General features: G+C 45.4%; 1 protein-coding gene across 2 annotated transcripts in view; it reads right to left on the bottom strand.

Annotated features, from left to right (window-relative positions):
- appa (amyloid beta (A4) precursor protein a) overlaps positions 1–15,584 on the bottom strand; it is a 39,922-nt gene that overhangs the window by 14,277 nt on the left and 10,061 nt on the right. The window contains exons 2-7 of one of the 2 annotated variants that reach the window (XM_071515883.1): positions 7,615–7,782; positions 4,873–5,002; positions 4,199–4,311; positions 3,833–4,023; positions 2,797–3,119; positions 1,923–2,090 (exon numbers count right to left, since the gene is read on the bottom strand). In XM_071515883.1, coding sequence (XP_071371984.1) covers positions 1,923–2,090; positions 2,797–3,119; positions 3,833–4,023; positions 4,199–4,311; positions 4,873–5,002; positions 7,615–7,782 — 1,093 coding nt within the window. The remainder of the gene's footprint in view (positions 1–1,922; positions 2,091–2,796; positions 3,120–3,832; positions 4,024–4,198; positions 4,312–4,872; positions 5,003–7,614; positions 7,783–15,584) is intronic. The other variant, XM_071515885.1, reaches the window with a different exon arrangement.

Here is a 15,584-nt window from a genome sequence, read left to right as displayed (position 1 = left end):
AATCATCATATGCTTTATATTCATGAAAAACTGCTATGTTTTGGTCTGACCAAATGTCAACCTCATTGGGACCGACTGTGACTGACCGCTAATTGACCACACAGCGACCACAAGTACACAAGAGTGTGGGAGAATGTGTGTGTGTGTGTGTGTGTGTGTGAGAAGGGGGCTGTGGGCCACTAGCGCTGGGGGAAAAGACAGACCGGATTCTCATTCCCACACTGCAGCACTTTCTCACCTCCGCTATGCTCAGCAGAGCAGAAATCTCATACCAGCACACGCACACACACACACACACACACACACACACACACACACACACAAAAGCACATTCACACGCACAAATATACACACACACACACACACCGAGAAGATAAAGTAAGAGTGAAATATAGGGAGAGGGAGATAGCATGACTGCATTTTGCTGCAGGGCAGATCATGCACTTGGTGACTGACGCACACACACTCACACACACACACACAGAGCAAGGTCACCGAACCTTACACAACATCGAAATCAACATGAACCTTTAAACCGTTTGCCTTCCACTCCCTGCTCTATGACACATAACTCCCTTGCACACACACACACACACACACACACATAAACACCCACACATTCCGATATACACACACACACTCTGCTGGCAGTGAATTAAATAAAACGCCGGGGGGAAAAATAGGTTGGCAACCCAGGACTGAATTACTATTTGAAATCCAATCAGTTCAGTTTGTGACTGAATGATCCCGTCTGGAACAACCGGAACAATTGGAAAACCTTAAAAATACTTTCATTCACACATTTTTTTTTTAAATTTCCAGTGATTATACACATCATCAAGGTGGGGAAATCATAGAAGGCTCCTCGTCATTTTCAGTGTTAGCATTGACAATCAATGTCACTGAAATAAATGAACCAGAATTTAATTACTCAGTGACAAGTTCGGAATTACTGTCATGCAGTGAGCCGGTTCTGACAGAGGGAATCAAGACCTCAACGAGAAGCCAAAGTCATTCACAAGCTTCTTCCAAAAAAATTGTTCAGCAGGACTGCAACCATAGAAACATCTCTCACTAGCATCCATTAGCTACACTGTGGCAGAAATGTATCCATGGGAACGTAAATAAACTCAGTAAGATTGCCGTTCAGCCTCTAAACAGCAATCAAAAGTTTTGCGCTCTCAGAGAAAATTAATCTTCCATGTTTCTAAACAAGCTTAACTGAGTGTTCATCTTCAGTAACCAAGGAGTAATGACTTTTTGGCACGAGGTGTTGCTACTTAATTTGATTAGAAATCAACAAACTCAAACTGACTTCTTGATTGGAAAAGCAGAAATAACAGACTTCAGAATGCCTTCATTGGCTAATCAGTACTGAGTATCCAAAATAGCTGTGTAATAAAAAGAGGAAACAGTTTCGAAAACCATTCGTTGAGCATACTTGCGGCTGGAGCCCATCTACAGTTTTCAGACCATTTCAAAACCAGGTCCTAGGTGGTTCTAAGTAAAATGTTGCTGCAACCGTTGGACGTATGGGTTTGACCATCTTAGGAAACCAAAACGCTTTACAAAACATCTCTAAAGCACAAGTGCATACAAGGCCTGAGGCAGTAAAAGGATTCCAATTACTTATTGACCCGGGTGGAGGAAGAAAAGACGTACAGTCAGTCAGGTTGGTAACACACAGGGTGATGGTTAGGGAAAACTAAAGGTTAGCCAGCAGTGGACTTGACAGGTAGAGTACGTCTAGAAGTGAAGCACACGAAGCAAGTGAGGATTACAGGAAACCAGTGCGTAGGGACAGCTGGTAATATCTGGCAGCTAGTAGACAGCTAATGGACAGCGAGTAGAAGCGAGGGTTAGGACGAGAAAGCGACTGGCGGTCAGACCGGCGGACGTTAGCCGCTGTCGGCAGGACTTACTGACGCTGCTGCAGACAGACAGGCAGTACTCCTGCGACTCAAAGTTATTCCTGTTGCCTCCGCAGCCGCCGTAGATAAACTGGGCACAGCGGCCCTCCTGGTGGTCAAAGTACCAGCGGGGCAGCATGGCCCGGCATGGACCCGTCTCCGCGCTGGCCCAGCACACCTCTTGGAGGACACACACACACACACACACACAGGTCAACATACACAAAACAGTACACTCCCACATGTCTCTTCGGTCACCGCTCACCATATGCTCAAGCGAGCACGTAATCGGTGTTTTGGCATTACCGAGTGACATTTTTCGCCAAGTTTGTCAGCATCTTTCTCAAGTACTCAGGGTCTTCGCCTCTTAAATGTGTGATTTGAACTCAAGGACAAATTCAAACATAAATTAAATATTTGATGTGACATAACAGGGTATCTGGAGGTTTCAGAAAGCCAAATTTGAGCCTTTTTTAAGACTCTTTTAATGCTTCCTGGAAAAGACCAATGTAAAACCAAAATAAAGAAACAAAGATGGCCCAACAAGCCTATTTCTGATTGATCATAGCTAATAACTGTTCTTACATGATAAGAAAAAGGACAGCAGGAAATTAATTCTTAAGGGAGTCACTACATGGTGAAAAAAAAAAGGACATCTAATAACTGTATTTAAGATGCGTTAATACGTTTGAAGGCCTTGAATTTAGATAATTTACTTTGACTCTTTCAGACTCACAGATACCCTGATAATGGCATAAATCAAGTTTTCAATAAACAAACAAAAAGATGAAGAAAGAGACATTTGAGGAAAATAATAAATGTATGTTTGAGAGATCTCGAGATGAGAAACACACACACACACACACACACAGACAATCCTCCTCACCCCTGACAACCTCCTCCACGGACTCGGTGGTGGTTGTCGTGGTGGTCGTCATGGCAACGTTGGTGGTGGGCTCGTCACCGTCATCGTTGTCATCAAGCGTGTCGATGATGTCGTCGTCTTCGTCCCCCTCCTCCTCTTCCTCCTCCTCCTCCACCACCTCTTCATCCTCCTCTCCGTCTCCGTCCTGGTCATTGTCCAGCACTTCCTCCTCCTCCTCCTCTTCTTCCTCCTCAGCCACCTCCTCCTCCTCTTCCTCATCTTCCTCTACCACAGATGGCCTGGTTTCCTCTTGCTGCTCCACTAGCTCTGGCTCCCGCACCATACTGGGAAGAGAGGGATGGAGGGAAGGAAGGACAGAGGGAGGAAGGGAAGGAGAGAAGCATAGAAGGAGACAGCAATGTAGGGAAGAAGAGAGGGATAGAAGTAAGAAGAGAGAGATATAAGGATGGAGAGAGGGGTGGAGGGAAGGAGAGGGAAGGAAAGAGGTATCGGAAGAAGAGGGAGGGAGGGAGTGAGGGAGGGAAGGAAAGATAGGAAAGGAAAGAGAGGAATGGAGGAAACAAGGGAGATGAGGGAAGGAAAAGGTGAGGGAGAGAGGGATGGAGGGAACAAGAGAGATGAGGAAAGGAGAGGAGGTATAGAAAGAGGGACACAGAGGTGACAGAGGGAGATATGGATGAGGAAAGGAGAAAGACGGGAGAAAATGGGATGACAGAGGGATACAAAGGGATGAGAGAGGGATTGAAGGAATGGGAGAGGGAGGGAAGGAGATGAGGATGGAAAGGATAGGGATGAGGGAAGGAAGGATGGATGAGGGAAGGAGAGAAGAAAGGGGGGAAGGAGTGGATGGAGGAAACGAGAGAGAGGGAAGGAGAAAGTATGAGAGGGAGGGAAGGGGAGAGATTTTAAATTATAACCAACCTGCAGTTTTATTGTCAGGGTAATGTTGGAAGTGTGTGTGTGTGTGTTTGCGTGTGTGTGTGTGTGTGTGTGTGTGTGTGTGTGTGTGTGTGTGTGTGTGTGTGTGTGTGTGTACCTGTTGTCGGAGTAGTCGGCCTCCGCCCCTCCCCACCAGACGTCTGAGTCGTCGTCGTCCTGCTCGGCGCTGTCGGCGTCACGCTCTGCTTCTGACGGACAGCACACAAACTCCACCCCACGGAAACGGTCGATGCCGCATGGCAACAGCATCCCGTAGTCATGGAGATTCATGGTGCGGTCGCCGCAGGACTACAGAGAGAGAGGGAGACAGAGAGAGAGAGAGAGAGAGAAAGTGTCCACTTACTGCGTAAAATGGAAGCAATCATTAGACCAATAACTATTCCCACTAGTCATTAAAGGCAGTGAGTGTGTGTGTGTGTGTGTGTGTGTATGTGTGTGTGTGTGTGTGTGTGTGTGCGCTCACCTCCTTGGCCACGGTGTGCCAGTGCAGGTGGCTCTCACACTGGTCCATGCGCTCCTGGTGCAGGAACTTACACTTGTCGGGAACGAGCAGGGCGTCACTCACAAACTCCCCCACTGCAGCACATACAATATTCATATGTATAATTAATACACATTACACAATGCTCAGCTACAGCCCTTCAACCTACGTGGATAATTCCCACAAACCGTGGTTGACCGTACTTTGGTGGTTGCTATGGTAACTCTTGTGGTAACCGGGGCGGGGAGCTAGATAGTGATCGTTTCTTGGTTTCTCCTGTTTCTGATTCGTATGCATGTACAATACCTTCTAGAAATGTTTTCAGACAGTACAAATGCATCGGTAATACGCTTTGGCCATTATTGGTTTTGAGGGCTGATATCAATAATGATATTTTACCTATTGCATGACTGTGGTACCCAGAATTACAGTAAAGAACCCCCCCTCAGCTGTTGTTGCTATAACACATGCATACAATGCCACAGTAAATAGATACATAGATATATAGAGATATATGCAAAGATGTAGCAAGTGTATATCCATGTGCCTTTTTTACTCAAAATGCTGTCCCATTATTGCTCCAGTCCCAAGAGGAATTGTTTGGAGCATACACACACACACACACACACACACACACACACACACACTAGTCTCACCCAGGCAGCGGTAAGGCACAACAATGTGCATGTGACTGCGACACTGCTTGCGGCCCTTCTTGCACCAGTTCTGGATGCTGACCGGCTGGTTGGCCTCCACCACGTTGGTAATCTGGAGCTCTGGGTACACCTAAACACACACACACACACACACACACACACTTAGTATCATAATGGTACCTTAACACAACAGAATTGGAAGAGATTCAGTGGAGTAGGTGTTCCCATTCAACACAACATTGTTTTCTTGGCCATTTGGCTGGCACACTCAACATGGCGGTTCGATATCTTTTTGCTGATGAGCTTCAACAGCAAGGGTATCCAATTCTGTGGTTTGTATTCATTTAGTGAAAATGAGTCAGACTCTGGGTCCCAGCCAGTTTGGAGAAGCGGAGGTTTGAGGATTGGGCCTACATCCATCATCTAATTCCTACGCTTATCTCAAAAGTTTAAACTGATTGAGAATAAATGGGTGTCGTGTGTTCGAAGAGACAATCCTGATCGCTGTATCCTCTGCGACTGGGCTGGCTGCCAAATGTGTAGCCCACCGGTCAAATCTTGCTCCGAGTCGTGCTGTAAAGAGTGGATTTTTTTTTGTCTAAATAATTCATGTCCATCGGGAGTCTTTTTGATCCACTGCCCATGTTAAATTTTGATTTTTGGCCTCACAGCAAAACATTTGGGCATCCCCCGTTTTATTTTAAGATATTTTGATCTTCTGTAATGCTTGTCGCTCTATATCGCTCTTTATCTGTTAGGCAAAGACACTGTTGTGTTTACCTCTATGTTGCTCTCAGCCATGCACAACACCCGCCTCTGTGCAATATTCTCTGTCAACCTGTCATCCCTCTCTGAATATCTCTCCCCTCATCCTTTTTCGCAACACCTCCTACTCCATCCCCCCCCGCCCCTCCCTCCCGCGCCTCTCAGAGAGGAAATCAAAATCATTTCATCACCTTCTCGGCTCCTTGTCGCGTTCTACTTTGCTAAGCCGGCTCTTCCCTCAGCTGTGGGTGGGAAATCTCTCCACTTCCCCCCCCATCTCTCTCTCTCCCCGCTCCGTCTCTCATCTCATTCTTCCCTTTTGACGTTTGAAGTTCAAAATGCTGTGTTTAAATCCGAGGACCTAAAATTGATTCGGTAAGCATTTATTTGTTATCGCTGGATTTTGTTATCGCCGGTAACAATGGGAAGATGAACTTATCTTCCCCTGAGCCTATTATACATGCTTTTCAGAGGAATCTCATTACATATCACCTCATCTTATCCGACAACTCCTCCTTCTCATTTTTCCTTAGGCGGAAAAAGGTGGCCTAGTGGTTAGAGAAACTGTGTCGTAACTGAAAAGTCACAGGTTGGATTCCCACAACAGCAAATTTATGTCCATCAACAGCCATGTGTCCTGTCAAAGGTTGCGACCACTCCTACAGTTTGTTTTCTTTGGCCAGTACAACAGTGGAAACGTTTGCTTCGTTGCATGTGTGTATTTGGTTTGTTGTGGTTCCCACGGCCTAATTACAAACAAACAAGGGCTTGTAAACAAAAGTCACATGAACTCTGTACTGGACAGAGTTTTGGTAACATGTCATCCTGCTAGGCTAGAGATTTTGTCAGCAGGGAGTCGAAATAAATATTAGCTACGCATGCTGGACTTGTCTGCGCACTTTGCTGTAATTTACCAGCTCTGATCTTCATACAAGGTAAAAACACATGAGGAAATCAGTTCATTTTGTTGTGCACGGCTTAACTGCTGGCTTTCACATATCAACATCTGTCTCCTTCTACCCATAAACCCTTGTGTTTTGGGGTCGTTTCCTGTAGTTGGTTGGGATTACGTTCTCACTCCTAACGAACCGCATTTCAGTTCTCTTGGAAGAGGACAGAGACCTGGATTTTCAAGTGCGGTTACCTGGAGCTACCACAGTCCGAATGGCTATTATTCTCATCTGCCCAAAGCAACTAAATGAGTAATGAGTAAACTCAGAGTTGGAATAAAGCGCTCCAAACACGCTTGGTGTGATCACGCCCTAAGTGTCCTTTAATAAGATACTGCACCGCTACCTGCTCCCTCATTGTAATTCGCGCTGGATGAGAATGTCAGCTAAACGCCTAAAATGTAAATTACCCCACCCAGAAAATTCTACTAAAATGTCAAGACTATAAAAATTCATCATCCGGGCTTATTGCTCACTCAAAACAAAATAAATATAGGGTAATTGCAGTCTTAGTATTCCATATATCCTGGAATACACGGGCAAATGAGAGCCATTTTCAAGCGGTGACAGGCGCTGAAAATGATGATGAAAATGGGTCTGGGACCAAAACGCGGGTTCCAGCAGGGAAATTATCCCCCCCAGCCCCTCCCCCCCACTACCAAAAATACAAGAGGAGACACCGTGAAATTTGACCTTCTCGCTCTGTTATCCTTTCCTCAACACTGTCCTGACATGACCTCCATCGCTGTACCACCTCCACTCAACACCGCTTTAGGCTGACACTATTTACTATAATACGTACTATGAATTTCTATCATAAAGATTTATATCGGCTTAAAAGCGTGGATTAGTATGATTCTGTAATGTCAGGCTTTATTGATTCCCGCGGGGGAATTAGCTGCAATGCAGGGTGAACGGCGTCAAAGGGGTTTGCCCTCCAGCATATCCATGTTGCCCCTGTGTGTCCTGAAATGCCCCCCCAACCCCCACCCTCCTTCTAACCCCCCTCCTCCACCCCCCATCTTACCTCCTGGCAGTACTGCAGGATGCCCTCCTTGGTGCCGATGCAGCTCTTGGTGCCTGAAGGGTCCGACTCCCACTTGCTGGTCTGAACATTGACGTGCATGTTGAGTTTACCGCAGAACATGGCCACCTGGGGCTCCGCCAGCAGACCCATAGAAACATCTGTGGGCACCTGGGGGGGGGGGAGGAAGAGAGAGGGAGAGAGATTTAATGAGATGCACCACTCACTACGTAAAAACTCCTTGAGCACTCATATTGAAAAATGCAAGATGGCTGCAATTAAATTTTATTACTTAGAGGAAGGGGGGGGAGAGTAGGAGAGGAGATTAGCATGTAAGATGGAGAGTAAGATGGGGTGAGCGGGTTTGAGATGAGAAGGAGCGGGAGAGAGAGATGAAGGGGAAAAGGATTTGTAACAAGGTGGAGAGAAGCCGTAAAGAAGAAGAGAGAAATGCCAGGGATGAGCGACGGCGGGGAAGGAGGGGTGAAGGACAGCTTTTCTTCTTCTGCATATGCCTTTAACAGATGCCATTTTGGTGGATGCCTTTATCCAAAGTGCCTTATGTTACTATGAGTGTATACATTTATTTTAAGCAGGTGCAGTAATCCCGTAGGAATCGAACCCCTTGCCATGCTCGACTCACTGAGCTACAAGATATTTTCAGTCTAAGTTCTGTTTTCTTTTGGCAAACCTTTTATATGTGCATTGAACAATAGAGCAAGAGATCTGCTTTTTATGTGCGTGTATAAACACAGAGCAAAAGAAGCGTAACAAACACTGACAGACTGGCACATCAATAATCTATACCCATGGAGGTTAAACTGCATCAAACAGCAGCCCTAAAGAAAAACAACTGACCTTGTGTTCTCTACATTTGACGTTCATACACAAGTGCAAACAAACATGACACACACACACATACACAAACACACTCCTGTGTGCTACTATTTATGGAAAGAGCACGTATCTTTATGCGCCTGTGCATGCATTTTTCACGTTTTTCCAGGAGAGTATGGTGTTTATACAACCCTCTATTGATGTGTGTTTATTTGTTGGTGTGGCATATACTGAGCACAAGATCAGGTTGGTTAGAGACACAGGGAGTGCCTCTGTGTGTGTGTGTGTGTGTGCGTGTGTGCGTGTGTGAGAGAGAGAGTGTCAGCCTTCGGCATGAATGTATAAATATTTGTGTGTTAATTTGCGTCTCTTTGTGAGTCGATTTGTGCCTGTGTGCGCGTGTGTGTTTGTGTTTCTGAGTGTGTGCGTGTATGCGCATTGCTGTCTGCCTGCATAAGGAGGTTTTGTGTTGAAGTTCCCTCAGGAGAGGAGGTGCAGACAAACCACTGAATGTCTGCATTGTACTGGTAAATGAGCTAGAACAAAATGGGAGGGAATAGGGGAAAAAAGAGAAGGAGAGCAAGGGAGGGAGGGAGAGACTGTTGCCATTGTGTGCTCCCTAATCTTGTTAATGGTTTTGAAGGCCCTGGCAGGCAAACAAATGTTGTTTTGTGAGGTGGATAGCATACTTTTTCCTCCAGACTTGATTCTCTCTAAGCTGTCAGGGCAAAACGCCCTCTTCCAATATGTGGACAGCCGTGGGAGGGAAATCGATTTGAATGAAATTTAAAAGTTGAAATGTGAAATCTTCACATTGATTCATGTATTTGGTGTCGTTGGAAAGATGAACTTTCTCAGCTTTCATTAAATTCCATTTACACGTATTGATTGAAACTACGCACTCGGCGGATGAAGACAGCAGTGAGTGGAGCTGCTGAAAAGTGACTCTGCCTAGTCTAGTTTCACCTGTTTTTGTCTGTTTTTGAAAAGGAAAAAGACTGCTAGCAAGGTACACACACCTCCGCAACTCATACAGTCCCACCCAAGCCATGCCTTTTTAATAAGTCTTTCAACCAAATATACTTTATTTTGTATTTTTGTTAGCCTGTTATGATGTTAGCCATGTCGACTTTGGCATATTTGGTAATTAGTAATGGCATTGTAAATGAGTAAGCAAATGTAAAACTGTTATAAAGACAGACTTTGCAAGTATGCAGATTGCTCATGTGTATTTATGACAGTGTGTGTTTCTCTGCTCACCATGACCTTTAAGAATATCACCGCAAAATAATTCCAACCGTGATAATTAATATTTAAAGATAATTTGTGAGACAGTTATGTAATACAGCGGAGTGTAACATTAAAGATGAGAAAGACAGGAAGACATGGTGATAAAGGTCAGGAGCTGGATTCACACCCTTTAGCCTTCTGACACCCCTTAAGGAAACACACCATGTTTTTGGGAGATTGGTCAACTTGCCTGTGCTAAGTGATGACAACATAGACACCAAAATCATGCTCCATGCTAACATTTTAGCATACATTATGTTGAATGATAGCAGGCAACTAGCTTTATTCAAAGTAAGGAGACTCACCTTTGAGTAATAAAAAGTTGTTGGTTTTTTTTAATCACATAGCCTTAAGATTCCAAAATTTTAAAAATGCAATCTCATTAACTCAGTATAGCTGATATAGCCAGGTTTATTTCTGGAACTATTTCAGGTGAACAGCCACATATTCATCCACTGTGCAGTGATTTTTAGCTGTACACAGTCTCCCATCACCCACCACATTCACTTCTTATGGAGATAGGTTAAGTAGTCCCTGCGAGTTTAAAAAAGTATGTTATTTTTATATCATATTTTGCGCAAAATATGATAGCCACAGTTAGGCATATATCATTTAACATTTTAGTTTCAAAGCTGGGATAAAGCTCATGTATTCCTTTAACTGTGACATGATTTTCAGTAAAGGAACATCACACACCACCAAAACATTTGACCCATGAAATTATTTTACCAGTTGCAGTTTTGTTTTCAATAAATAAAAGGAGGACAACTGTCAGAAAAGTGTAGTAATCATGCTCTTTGAGGTTCAACCATTTACTGCAGTCAAATGCTGGTAAAAATGGCACACTACACACACACACACAGATCAGGTTACTGTTCCACGGGTCGGATATGGCACCTACAGAAGTTCACGTCCTTCACAGGCCAACATGCTGAGCCACAAGCCCTAGTGGCACGGAAATCTGTAAATCCCTCACACACACACACACACACACACACACACACACACACACACACACACACACACAGGGGGGTGTAAAATCCCCTCTTGCCCCCATCCCTCCTCAGCACAAACACATGGCATCTTAGCACTGGTGGCCATTAGTCCTGACACCGGGCCATCTGCACAACACAGAGTTATTTAGGGGTTGACGCTCGATTCCCACACTGCCATCTGTGAGTGAACAACACTTAGGGACATAGATCAAATCCCATCCTGCTCACTAATGGTAAAACCCAAGGCATACTGAGCAAGGAAAGTTTTAACATAATCTTTAAAAAGTCGTCGGCATGTGTCCTATCTTTTAATTAACTAGCCTTCTGAATGCCCAGTTCCATTTTGACCTTATCTACGCACCCTCTGGCCTTTCCCTGTCCCTTAACGAGAGAGATAAATCAACTTCCTCTCTGCTTGAGGCCTAGGTAGGCAAATCTGTGCCAACTGCTCGCCGACATTCAAATTCTTTGTATCATCCTCTTTTGGATGGTAAATCAAGTCCTTGCCAATCTGTCTCCCTTTCTATCCCTGCCTCTCAGTCTCTCCGCCGCTATCTCTCCGCCGCTCTGTCTTTCCGCTGAAGGATTGGGGGGAAAGGAAGACGAGGGAGCAGCCAAACCTTCGCTGCAAGCTTATAAATCAGTCTCGGGATGACGGGGGAAGGCAGGAGCGGAAGGAGAGAGCGAGAGAAAGAACAATAAACACAATAGCGAGAGACGGGGAGAGATTGGAGCACAGATGAATTGGACAATAAGCCTTCGGGCTCAAGCAGAAGGTCAAGTGCTCAGTAAAAGAGAAGGGATGCGGGGATGGAGGGGGGAGCGACGGGGAGAAGTTGAGAGAAGGTGAGAGACGGTGGCGGCGGCTTAATAGAGAGAAGATGGGAAACTCTCATGTCAAAAAGAAGAATGTCTGCTACTTCTGTTAGGAAAGTTCAGTGTCAATTTTCGTGGAGTGCCGCATCCAAAATTCTTCCTGGCAAACAGAGAAGCCACCATTTTCAAAGACTGACTACGTCACACCTTCTATTCATATCTATGCTGGCCTGCCTATTCAGCTGTGTGGAGGAAGACTCGTTCTATTCCTGAACTACGCTCATCTTGCAATGATTGGAGGGATATGACTGCATAAGCACAAATCCTCCCCACAAAGAAATAGTAAAAACAGTTGAGCCGAGTGGAGCGTGCTACTTTTCTTGTGGCCAAAAACATTGCTGGGAAGCGTGAATCTACGCTGAGCGAGTAACAGAGGCAGTGAAGGAAAGCCAGATGGACAAAAGACAAGAGACAGCAGAAGAGTGTTAGACAAACGGACACCATGGAAGGAGACGCAGGGCTTCCTCCTTTCTTTCTCTCTCTCTCTCCCTCTCTCTATCCCATCTCTGTTCTGCTTCACAATCCTGCCAGTCTGCCAGCCTGTCAGCCTGCAGGAAGGAAGGGAGGGAGGGAGGGAGGGAGGGAGCAGTAATCTGGGCACTGAGGATTAGGGAGCGAGCCTGGTCAGGAGAAATATCCCCCTTTGGTCTCAATCCTCCATGATAGCCATCACCGAAAGGACGAGGAGGGAGCCACGGGAAAGGAGGCCGACGCTATGAAGATACTTCAATTAAAGTGAGCTGAAATGCCGTGGAAATGCTGTTGACAGTCTTGAATGAAAAAGTACACACCAGTCACATATCGCTCGGCATGCAACTTCCCCCGGAAGGCAATTACAAAACTTGATATAACTAAAGCAGCGATCCATCGTAATGTTTTCCGGCTTCTCGCTGCTTTTATTAATGACACTAGCTGATGCCAGCCGTCTCTAGTGACAAAATGAGCACAACAGATCAAAAAGCTGTGATCGAGAAAACTAGGCTAGCAAACACATTACAAAACAATAAGCTGAATAAAACAAGGGGGAATTTGTGACTGTGTGTTTTTGTACTGTTTGTAGAAAATAGGCCAAGTTGTGTCCGAAAACCAAGTCAATCATGTAACAAACAAAAGGCTTAACCTACAGGGCCCAGGCAGAAGGCAAAATTAAGTTGCACATAGCCCATGTCCAGGTTGGTAAAAGTGGGCAGGGGATGCTGGTTTTTAGACTATAAAAGGCGTTCAACATATCCGTAATAAGTTGAGGATGAAATGGGATTCGTTGGACCCATGGGGGAAATAGATGAAGGAAAGTAAAACAAGGAAAATTCAAACCAACAACAATCTAATAACATAATGCAATAACATAGAAGTTTGTAGTAGTAAAGCGATTAAAGCAAGATTATTTGCTACTGCAATTTGATAAAGTGGTTTGCTAGCCCAAGGAGGTTTATGAGGAGGATCACAAGCTCAGTGCAGCAGTTGCACATTCACGTGGACTGTCCACACGCATTCACGCATGTGTGTGTGTGTGTGTGTTAGTGTGTGTGTGTGTCTCTTTGTGTGTGTTCACTGTGATTTTGTTATACTGTAATCCAAATCACAGTTTCCATCTCGTACAGGTGACCCATTTCCACAGCTGGAAACCCATGACTCAAATCACATTTAGGAAAACCTTACACACACACACACACACGCACACACACACAGACAACGTGATCTTTGCTTCGTCATGCGTCTTCATCACATCTGCTGCCGAGACTCTGTGTCACTGGCTCATTTGACTTTGGGGAGAAGACGCAACTATTGGCTGCAAACTGGGATATTCAGCCCGAAAAGCCTTTTGATTGGTCGACGTTTGACTTCTGCTGGCCCTCGCCTCTCAAAGGAACACACTCCCCGTCCCTCGGGTATGCTGCGTGTGTTTTGGTGAGATATGATAACTGGTCTTTCCCTTCGTCTCTGCGCATTTGTACCACTCCCTTCATCATGTCGGTGTGTAAAGGGACGCACGTTCAATGCGCCGATACGTGTGAACAAACCCACTTCTGGCTGCACTAAAAAAAGCAGAAAAAATGCTTATCTCCCATTAGAAGTGAATGGCTGTCTCGTGAAAAAGAAATATCGCATCTGTCGCATACACAAACCGCAAATGAATTCATACATGTATACACACACACTATACTTGCTCACACAAAGGCTGAGATACATTTTAATGTATTCACGCGCATAAATACACACACACACACACACACACAGGCAATCTTTGAAGTGTCCCCGTGGGGGCTGTTCCTGCGGTGCTATTAATTGTACGGTCTTATCTGAGTGGCCCAGGCCTGCCATAGGGAGTTTGAGGGAGGGGGGTGGGAGGGTGGGGGGGGGTCTTAGATCAGCTTTCATCCCTGGGGGAGACTCCCTGGAGAGCAAGACGTGTCGCTTGAGATCCAAACACACACACACACACACACACACACAGGCATACAAACACATATGTACATAGAAACTGGTGCAGACACAGTGATTTGTTGCCCATTCCTCCCATTAACACACTACAGACTAAGACTACATACAAGATAACGTCAACTGGTTGAGCATGAAAGATAGCAACCACTGGTGACACAAAACGCACCTTTTCCCCCCAACCACAATGGAACCAAGACAGCTTCATTGTGTTACCCTTGGTAGCCTTTAAACAATAATGACTGGGATGGCGGCGTTATGTGATACCACACGGTTATATTGCTTTTTCCTCCGAGTCATTAATCAATCAATCGTGTTGAAACAGAACAGAAGCCCGGCTGTCTGTAGGTTGTTTACAAGATGCATCACCGTGGGAAGTTGTTCGCTGAGCTGGGAGGGATATGTGACGGCTGAATTAGATAAGGCTGGCACGGCGACAGAAAGCTCAACCCTCCTCGCACACGGCGGCTATGCCTGTGCACGTCGGCGCGTGCGCTCACGCCCACGCACACACACACACACACACACACACTCTAATCACTTGGCAAGCGGGACCTGCTGTTACTTAAAACCCTTAGATCATCTTTTGACTGGACTTAACGTGTGTTTGTGTGTGTGTGTGTGTGTGTGTGTGTGTGAGAGTGCGCGTGGGTGTGTCGACGTGTGCATGTGTGTGTAATGTTATCCCGGTCTGTCTGTGTGTCTGTGTGTGTGTGTGTGTGTGTGTGTGTGTGTGTGTGTGTGTAATGCTATCTGCCTCTGATGTTTGGGGAGCGGATCCAGTGGGTAGTGTGTTTCACTGATTACAGGGCAGCCAGACCCTCTTCCCTTCCCCTCACACTCCCTGCCTGCCAAAAGTCCAATTACAGACCCGGAGTCTGATGAAAGAACTGGAAAGAACGCCTTCATCCAGTAAACCAGGGCAAACGGTGGCTGCGGTTTGAATATGTGAAAAAAAATAAAAAGTAAAAAGGGTGTGGGGTTGATTCCCTAGCTTATCTTCTGAGCAGTCCTGCGACTGTTTAGGCTGAGGTAAGGCAAGGTGAAACCGGTTACGGAGAAACAAGAATACCTTCGAGTAAAGCGGATTAAAATCATTGCAAGTTCATTCAAGCATACCTCAGATCAATAGATCTAGGTCAGTCCTGGCTGCAATTTTATTGATCCCCTGATTTATTATGGCCTAAAAGGTCAAACAATGATGAGATGCTTTCCCCAATCAGACCTGGGTCATGTAGCGTTAAAATGGTTTTGTTTAGCCTATTTAGGTGCAAATGGGTGGGGTTTGCCATCAGTGCCAGAAAGTTAATCTAGTAGTCTTTCCTGTGATTAATAATTTCCCAAACATGTGAAACGTCCCCAGCCACACCCATCTGGTATTGCAAACAGGTTGAAACATATCAGACACATACTCTCCCTACTTTGTGTTTGTTGTTTTGGGTTTCTCCTCAGAGCTCTCCCTTGCACAGTCTTCATCATCAGAAGTTTTCAACGAGTCTGTGAGTAGAATTAAAGTTTGTTTGAAGAGTTATCTTC

The sequence above is a fragment of the Centroberyx affinis genome, unplaced genomic scaffold, assembly GCF_046629955.1.
Source record: "Centroberyx affinis isolate AG114_WGS23_722 - 3 ecotype Tasmania unplaced genomic scaffold, CSIRO-AGI_Caff_v1 ptg000375l_1, whole genome shotgun sequence".
In the NCBI taxonomy this organism is placed as follows: domain Eukaryota; kingdom Metazoa; phylum Chordata; class Actinopteri; order Beryciformes; family Berycidae; genus Centroberyx; species Centroberyx affinis.
Note: the sequence above shows the minus strand (reverse complement) of the source record. Positions and strands in the feature narration are given on the sequence as shown.